Genomic DNA, 7,974 nt, shown 5'->3' with positions numbered 1-7,974 from the left:
TACATCATATGTCATTTTTAAAGTAGCATATGAAGTGTGACAACTGAGCCACAGTGGCACAACGTACCTAAAAGTATAAATATCTTGCTTTAAGTAAGTTATGTTAACAGCATTGCTTAGCTTAACACTTCAGACAACAACTGGCACACTGTATTATCAGGTAATGGAAGGTAGTTAGAAGGGAAGCTTGTTGTTTTCAAGCAATGACATAACATATATCAAAGAAAATCATCATCTTCGATAAGTGAATCTCATGTCTATATGTAAAGTACAGAGCCAGAGTCAGAGCCTAGCTTAGCGTGAAGACTGGAATCAGCTCACCTGTCCAAAGTTAAAAAAATACACCTATTGGACCGACACTTCTAAGGCTGACTGATTGACACAAGACATCTCCTTGGTCTGTATTTCTTTAAAATTTGTGTTTTATATCTGGACTTCTGGCGAATTTTACACCTTTTCACTCTGATCCTCTGTTTTCCTGCTAATTATCTTGTGGGGCCTTCCCTCTTCCAGGTGACCACGGTTAAGAGGAGGTCATGTGACTCGGGCACCACTTGGCGATGCCACGGCCTGTTCAGGCATCCTCTTGAATCCACACACTTTACATACCTTATATTATAATTTGCATCAGATATTCTGTAAATTCAACTTGTATAATGGTGATTTTGTGGTTCTGTTCCGTACATGCGACACCTATTGCATGTCTGTCCTGTTTAAAGTTTGTTTTTTTTCTGTCATGGCAAGTTTTTCCTTACTCAAATTAAGGACAAAGGATGATGACTTTGGGCCATATGAATAACACTGATTTGAGTTGGTCTGATTTAGTTTAACCTGCACACAAACCAAAATATAAAAACAACAATTTGATTTTTATTGTTTTTTTCAGAGGAGTTTTTCACTGGAACTATTTTGTCCTGAACGCTTTCGCTGTATAGCTACCAACCCACTTCTGGTCAAACGTTACAATGGCTGAAGCCTGACTAAGCAGTTCGTTGCCTCCAACACTTTCACACCGTGAGGAATAATGAACATAACAGCTTCTATGAGCCCCTTTACACTGTGAGCTGTTCTCTGTGATGAATCATGCGTCTTTTTTTAGTATCGGTGACCTCACATCCCCATGTGGATCATCTCGTTTTAATACAGCCTCACAAGAGGAGATGAGAGGTTAGGAGACGACCGAAACACGCACTGTAACACACACACACACACACACACACACACACACACGATGATCCTGTCTCCGGGAGTGACACAACAGGAGCTGCCGACAAAAGAAGCAGTGACATAAACTAAATCCTGCAGCTAATGAGTATGAATATTCATGCTCCTGTTGACCCACATGCTTTTGGAATGTTGTCATCGGTCCACACTATGACCGATCAGTAAAGCTGAATGTCCCATACGGATTGACATTCACATGGATTTGGATTAGGAGTGATAAATTAGTTCACCACCTCCCTCAAACATTACAACTGATCACACAGTGTAACTATTAAGGAACTGTACTTGTTTTTGGGGTCTTTGTAGACCAGTGACCCAGTAATCTAGACCCCAGACTTTTCCCACCATTTTTTTTTTTTGAGTCCCAGCAGGCAGCTGAGTGACATCACAGGTTCTCACGCTCTTTGTCCATCCCTACTTCCTCTGAGCGCTCCCCCTCTTCCTCTCCTGTCCTCCCAAGTGAGTTATAGAGATATTGTTGGTTCTTCACTTCTCCATAAATTCACTAATCTTCTCTCAGAGTCATATACGCTGATTGCATTATGGGATGTCATATACATATTGAATTCGTAATACAGTATCCTAAACTGTGTCCTAAAAAGTGTGCTTCCTGTACATGTTTAACAAGAACATGCAAGTGTTTTTGGACGCATGAAGGAGTTTGTCAAAAGGGTGGCAAAGGTCACCCCTAAAGTTGTAGTGGCTACCCGGAAATCCTGAGAAATAATCGGCTGCATTCACATTCGCCTGCTCTGTGCTTAAATTAATACTTGGTTTAACACCTGGATCCCCCAGCACAACTATGTTGGATTCAGAAATATAGTTTTAATGTTATTACCGATCCGACCTGGATGAGTCGGAGCCTGGTAACAGGCATTTAGGAGAACCATAATAAATACACAGAAATCAGCAGTCGTGTTTGGCTACGTAGTTCATATAGAGGGTTCATTAATAAATTGAGACGCTTTTATAACTAGTTTAGTCCTTGTGGTATGATTACCTTCCCTTGATAACGGTGTGCATCAGCTGATACACACACACAAAAAATGATGTATTTCTTTTGGAAAATGTATACATGAGGCTGATTCAGGCTGCTTTAAAAACATTCAAACTTTAATAGCAATGGGGATAAGCTTTATAAGACTTCACAGTTTTGCAACAAAGAGCTAAAGACAGGCACCGGTATGATGTTTAAATGGGATTCAGAAAGGAAAAGATGGAATGGATGTGGAGATAGACGATGATGAAAGGAGGGACCGGCTGGACAGGGCGGATGAACGTGGGAGTTTGGTGTGAGCAGCAGATTCTGAAAAAAAGAAAAACTGTTTGATAAAGCCCCATTCAGTTTTTCCACTCTGTCCAACAACATCCCGTGATCCACTGTGTCAAATGCAGCCTTGAGATCGAGCAGAACGATTACACATCACACCATACCATATGTACTGTTGTTCTGGATAACCAGACACAGTCAAAAGTTTTTATTTCCAGTTCAGTTTCAGAAAACCAGTGAGAAAACTATATAGTGAGCTCATCGGCAGAAAGAAAAATGCACTTTCGGACACTACTGCTGCGCCGTTGATGACATCATCACCGTCGAGCAGTTGAAAAGTGAATTGAAACCTCCATGCGTTTGTCCGCAACGCAATGCGTGATGGTAAATATTGCTTGGTTAGTGACCTTTGGTTGTACACTACTGTTCGCGATGCATTGTGGGATACTTTGAGTGCACTATATAGGGTATAATATTTCCTACTAGACATTTGGACAGCACTGCAAAATGGTGTGTTCACTATGTAGTGCATTATATAGGGAGTAGTGAGTGATTTCGGACTCAGCCAGTGACCTACAGGAAGAAGGGCCACGTGAGGAGAGACCCGGCTTGTAAACTGGGACAGATGGAGGGATGCTGAAGGACACATGGAGTTGGAGGAAAGAGAACTTTCAGAAATAGGCTGTTCAGTGGCACAGGCGGGAGAGACTGTGGAGGTGACCGACAGTGACTGAGGAAGAGTGGAGGGCGAGCGAACGAGGTAGAGGTCAGTGGAGAGAGTGAGTGAGTGACTGCTGAAAGGGGAGCACGCCTGGGAATGAACGGTATGAGCTTTAGACGTGACCAGCCCACCACCAGCTGTGCATGTTGGTTCAGACACACAAGCACACGCACACGCACACACACACACACACACACACACACACACACACACACACACACACACACACACACACACACACACACACACGCACGCACGCACACACACACACACACACACAAACACAGATTGGCTTATCAAGTCCCGACACACCACACACCCTGACTGGAGCCTGTTACACATTAACGCTGCAGTAAAACGGGATGAAAAGGAGACTGAAATCTCTCTGGTTTCATGGCTCTTTACTGCACACTGATCCTCCAACTGCTGCTGGTATCACTCTAAACTATTACCGTTAGTATGTCATAACAACCACTTTCAGAGACAACAGACGTGAAGTACACTCATCTAGGCCTCTCTCACTACCTTTATTTTTGGAAAGGAAAGGAAACATGTTGGATATTTTCAACTGTAAATTGTGTTTTACATATATAAATCACACCAAGCATAGGTATGAAAAAAGAAATCGTAAATCGCTCCCTTTAATCTCCATGACAAGAGTGATGTAAGTGTCAAACCCTCCACGCAAACCAACACAATGCAAATTATGACGCGCAGAATTCTTGAAAAATGTGGTGTGAGCTTGATCTGGAGGTAAAACTGAGAAGACTGTTAAAAATAAGTTCTAAAAGCATTTTCCAACTCATTTGGAGCTCCATATGAAACATGTAGAAGCCAGTGGGAGAGTGGGTAATGGCAAGGGTTGATTTCCGTGGCTTGTAAAATGTAAAGGCTAAGATGTCAGACTATAATAAGTGAATGAGTTCCAGTCCTAAAGGACGACAATGACAGGACAGATCTTCATTTTATCCAAGTTGGATGTTATCTCAAAATAGTCACCTCCTGACCCTGTCTTCTACCCTCAGGTCCCTCAGGTCAGCTGAGGCTCCTGGCTGCTCCGTTGTCTAAACTTAACCTCACGCCTTTAGTGTATCAGCCCCTAGACTGTGGAACAGCATTCCAGATCTCCCTGATGCTTTGACTCTTTTAAGTGACTCTTCCAGATGTGATGAAGAGATGAAGCTCTGGCGAAAGTTCAGACAGGGGGGCTCCTCTTTACTCAGTCTTTAGTTTATTTCTCTTAACATCCCTTCATTCACTCATGCTCACTCACAATTGTCTGTCATCATTTGGGTGCTATCAGTCGATATCGGCCGCTCCCATCAGCAGGACACATCCATCCTCTAGCACAGCGACACACCTTCACTGTTAGGCTATCATCTTGCCACTGCCTCTTTAAATACGATTATCTTCTGCTTCTAGTCCAGTTCTGCTTAAAAAGTTCACACCAAAGCACTACAGCCACTTCTTTGCTCCGTTGATCTCATATAACATCAGTCCTCCATTAAAAGCTGACATTCAAATGTTAGATCAAATGATGGCTCAAATAGTGGGGTCCCTGGTAGGCTGGAAAACAAAGACCAGGCATTTCGCATGTACCAAAATCAGCATAATTAGATTTCCATTCATTCACTGATGAAAAAAGAATAATATAAACAAAACAATCCAGTTGTAGTGGAAGCAATAGATGAAGAAAGTGCAGAGTTTCTATTAAAGGAGCATTCCAACTGTAAACTACACAGCTCTTTGCAACGTTGGAGTTTATCAGGGGCCCCCCAAAGGGTCAGAGGAAGTGATAGTCCAGCCCTGCAGCTCTGGAAATAAGAATAGATTGTTTGGCTTTACAACAAGAGGATCATTGTTCATCTGACTTTTTTATTCAGGTGCAAAATTGCAAAGACTGGTCATGGGCACACCGATAAGGGGCCTTTATTGTAAACACTACAGACTCTTTATATTAAATCCTACACGCTGCATCTTTAATTAAACCAGATTTGTGACAGTGTCTGAATCTACAACTTGACATGACATCTGCCTCTTTAACTTGTATAGTATAGTTAGTACAGTGAAGTGGGCAGGAGTTGATGGCTGTTCTGGGAATGCATTAAAATCATAAGCACTTACTGCCCTCATGTGGCCATGTATGAAACTACATCACGAGAATAACCTGTTACTGTAAACCACATTGTGACAGCAACAAATTATGATGTTACGTTTTCACTAAAACACATGTTTGTCAAATGCATTGCAAAGAATGTTGATTTTAATTATATATATATATATAAAGATAGCTACTTTTGCAAAAGAGTTAGCCTACTGCTGCTGATTTTGCGGAGTTGTTGCTTTCCTCTTGTGTAGCTTTTTTAGATTGTATTTTCATTATTGGACAGAATGTTGTGTATGAAATGGACCATATGTTCAGGGGCGACTGTCATGAATATTATATCAGTGAGCGTTTTTCCTGTTCATACAACGATAAAGTTTGTCCGAACAAATTTTGCCTTGACTCGATGAGGCAAGTTGATATATGATGTCAGACTCAGTGTATTTTCTTTGGTCTCAAGACTGACTAGACAACCTCTGAAAGAAAAATGTTTTCTGTATTAATACTAACTTGTTCCCTTGAAAATGAAACACACAATGGGAATAGACTGCCTAAATCTTAGAACTACATTACCCATCATTACTTTGGAAATGTACCATCTTTCCCGCAAAGTGAGGTGTGTTCTTGTTCATTGGCTGAACGCCGCGGCAGGAAACGCATAGCGAAATATGATTGGCTGGTTGTCTCCCTTTAGTTACCCGGATAAAGATTGGCTTTATATAAGGTACTATCGGAGGCGGGGGGTTGTAGTTCAAACCAACAATCGGTTGTCGATAAGAAAAACCTAGATATTGTGCCACAGCGGCAGAAATTATTTGTACATTTTAAATATGGTAAGTATTTTAAGTCGTCTTTGCGACCTATCTGAACGATAAGCTGTCTTTGCTGGTGGTTTTCTGGCAATAAATGTTCAATAGCCGCCGGTTCATTTCGGTGGATAGCTAACTGGTAGCCGCTAGCGTTAGCTGTTGTAGTAGCTTAGCGGGCTAGCTGAGTTGCCGTTATTGGTTGCATTAAGGAAGCAATAGTGTGGCCACAGACTGCTAAGAGGGCGGTAAAACTGGCCACTCGTAGTCACTGTTACCTCACAGGAATACTGGATTTTGTGGCTGTAAACTGAACATTTTCCGCGTTTTTCCAGGCTGGTGGTAAGGCAGGTAAAGACTCCGGGAAGACCAAGACGAAAGCTATTTCGCGCTCGCAGAGAGCCGGACTGCAGGTTTGTCCACTGAAACTCATTCATTTCCTCGACCGTGCTAACACAAGCTAACGTTGACAATCAGACGTCGCAGAGGTTACCCAGCTGGTGGCTGTCTCTCACTGTCAGGCCACTGAGCCATTTATTTGTCTGCGCTAAAACCCGTCGTGTTTTATTGCTGCAGTTCCCAGTGGGTCGTATTCACAGACACCTTAAGTCCAGAACCACCAGCCACGGCAGAGTGGGAGCCACTGCAGCGGTGTACAGCGCGGCTATTCTTGAATACCTCACGGCCGAGGTAACGTCCTTCTATCTTGCACCTCATCCACACATCGGCCCTGCAGAGCTGCTGTCACCTCGGTCTGTAACTATCTAAAGCTGGGCTTTTTTTTTTCGCAGGTTCTGGAGCTGGCAGGAAACGCATCAAAGGATCTTAAAGTGAAACGTATTACTCCACGCCACTTGCAGCTGGCCATTAGAGGAGATGAAGAGCTGGATTCACTTATCAAAGCCACTATTGCTGGAGGAGGTAAGGGAACACTTTTCACCCTTTTAGCATTTTAGAAGTGAGTGTTGTTGTTGTTTGGCCTTGATCTTTGATCAGCTTGACATTTTAAATGGACTTTTTTCCCTAATCAATTAACACAATGTTTTTTTGTTAATAGAAAAAGAGGAATGGTGGGAAATTCCCTTTCCATTCCAGATAATTTAATTTTACATCAAATCATTCAACTTGTGTGTCTGCTCGACTTCGAGGCCATTAATGGCTCAACCATTGTTATGTTTTGTTTTTTCCCAGGTGTGATCCCGCACATCCACAAGTCTCTGATTGGAAAGAAGGGCCAGCAGAAGACTGTATAACCTGAAGTGCTCTGGAAGTCTGCATCATGTGGTTAAATGTCTTAGATTAGAACACCTTTGTATTGAGCTTGCAGTTACTCACCTGGGGTATTTTTTAAAAGTGGCTTCAGAGAAGCTCATTTCTTGTGTTTTTCCTTATTTTTCTGGTGCTGCGGTTTTTGTGTTGAAACTTGCTTTTGTGGCGTTCCCATGTTCAAAGTGGTGTTTTAATAAAGCTCTCAATGGGCATTTGCAGTTTCTTCTTTCAGTTCTTGCTTCATCATGGGCTTGTTTCTGTTCCGCACTAGATATCCAGTTTCTCCGGTGTAGGTGATGCAACTGTGATTTGGATTTTGTTGTCACTAAAAAGCCAAGGACAGCCACAGTCTGCATGTGGAAAGAGTTGTGGCATGCTTAAAAGCAGCTTCAGTAAGCCATCAGTTTCAGTCTCATGTAGTTGCATGACTTGCAAAGCATGTTTGAGTTTACTGGACTGACACACTGGGGAGGACCCTGTAGTAATTTTTGGATTGCTGAATAAAACTGAACTGGTACTGTCAGAACATTTTTGCACATTGTGTATGACTGGCTTATTGCATGAAGGCAGTTTGACTGTT

The 7,974-nt window shown here is 42.3% G+C and overlaps 1 protein-coding gene across 1 annotated transcript; it reads left to right on the top strand.

Annotated features, from left to right (window-relative positions):
- The first annotated feature begins 5,995 nt into the window (after positions 1-5,995).
- On the top strand, positions 5,996-7,625 carry LOC119027796 (histone H2A.Z). The gene is made up of 5 exons (XM_037113247.1): positions 5,996-6,152; positions 6,461-6,538; positions 6,702-6,815; positions 6,917-7,046; positions 7,317-7,625. Exons 1-5 carry the CDS (start codon positions 6,150-6,152, stop codon positions 7,376-7,378), a joined length of 387 nt encoding a protein of 128 aa, XP_036969142.1. The 5' UTR covers positions 5,996-6,149; the 3' UTR covers positions 7,379-7,625.
- The last annotated feature ends 349 nt before the right edge of the window (positions 7,626-7,974 follow it).

Source organism: Acanthopagrus latus, chromosome 10, assembly GCF_904848185.1.
Source record: "Acanthopagrus latus isolate v.2019 chromosome 10, fAcaLat1.1, whole genome shotgun sequence".
Classification (NCBI taxonomy): domain Eukaryota; kingdom Metazoa; phylum Chordata; class Actinopteri; order Spariformes; family Sparidae; genus Acanthopagrus; species Acanthopagrus latus.
This window is presented reverse-complemented; position numbering and strand designations above follow the sequence as displayed.

Coding starts and splice junctions, on each gene's coding strand:
- LOC119027796 (XM_037113247.1), top strand. Junction 6,816..6,916: donor TTGAATACCTCACGGCCGAG/GTAACGTCCTTC, acceptor TTTTTTTCGCAG/GTTCTGGAGCTGGCAGGAAA. Junction 7,047..7,316: donor AGCCACTATTGCTGGAGGAG/GTAAGGGAACAC, acceptor GTTTTTTCCCAG/GTGTGATCCCGCACATCCAC.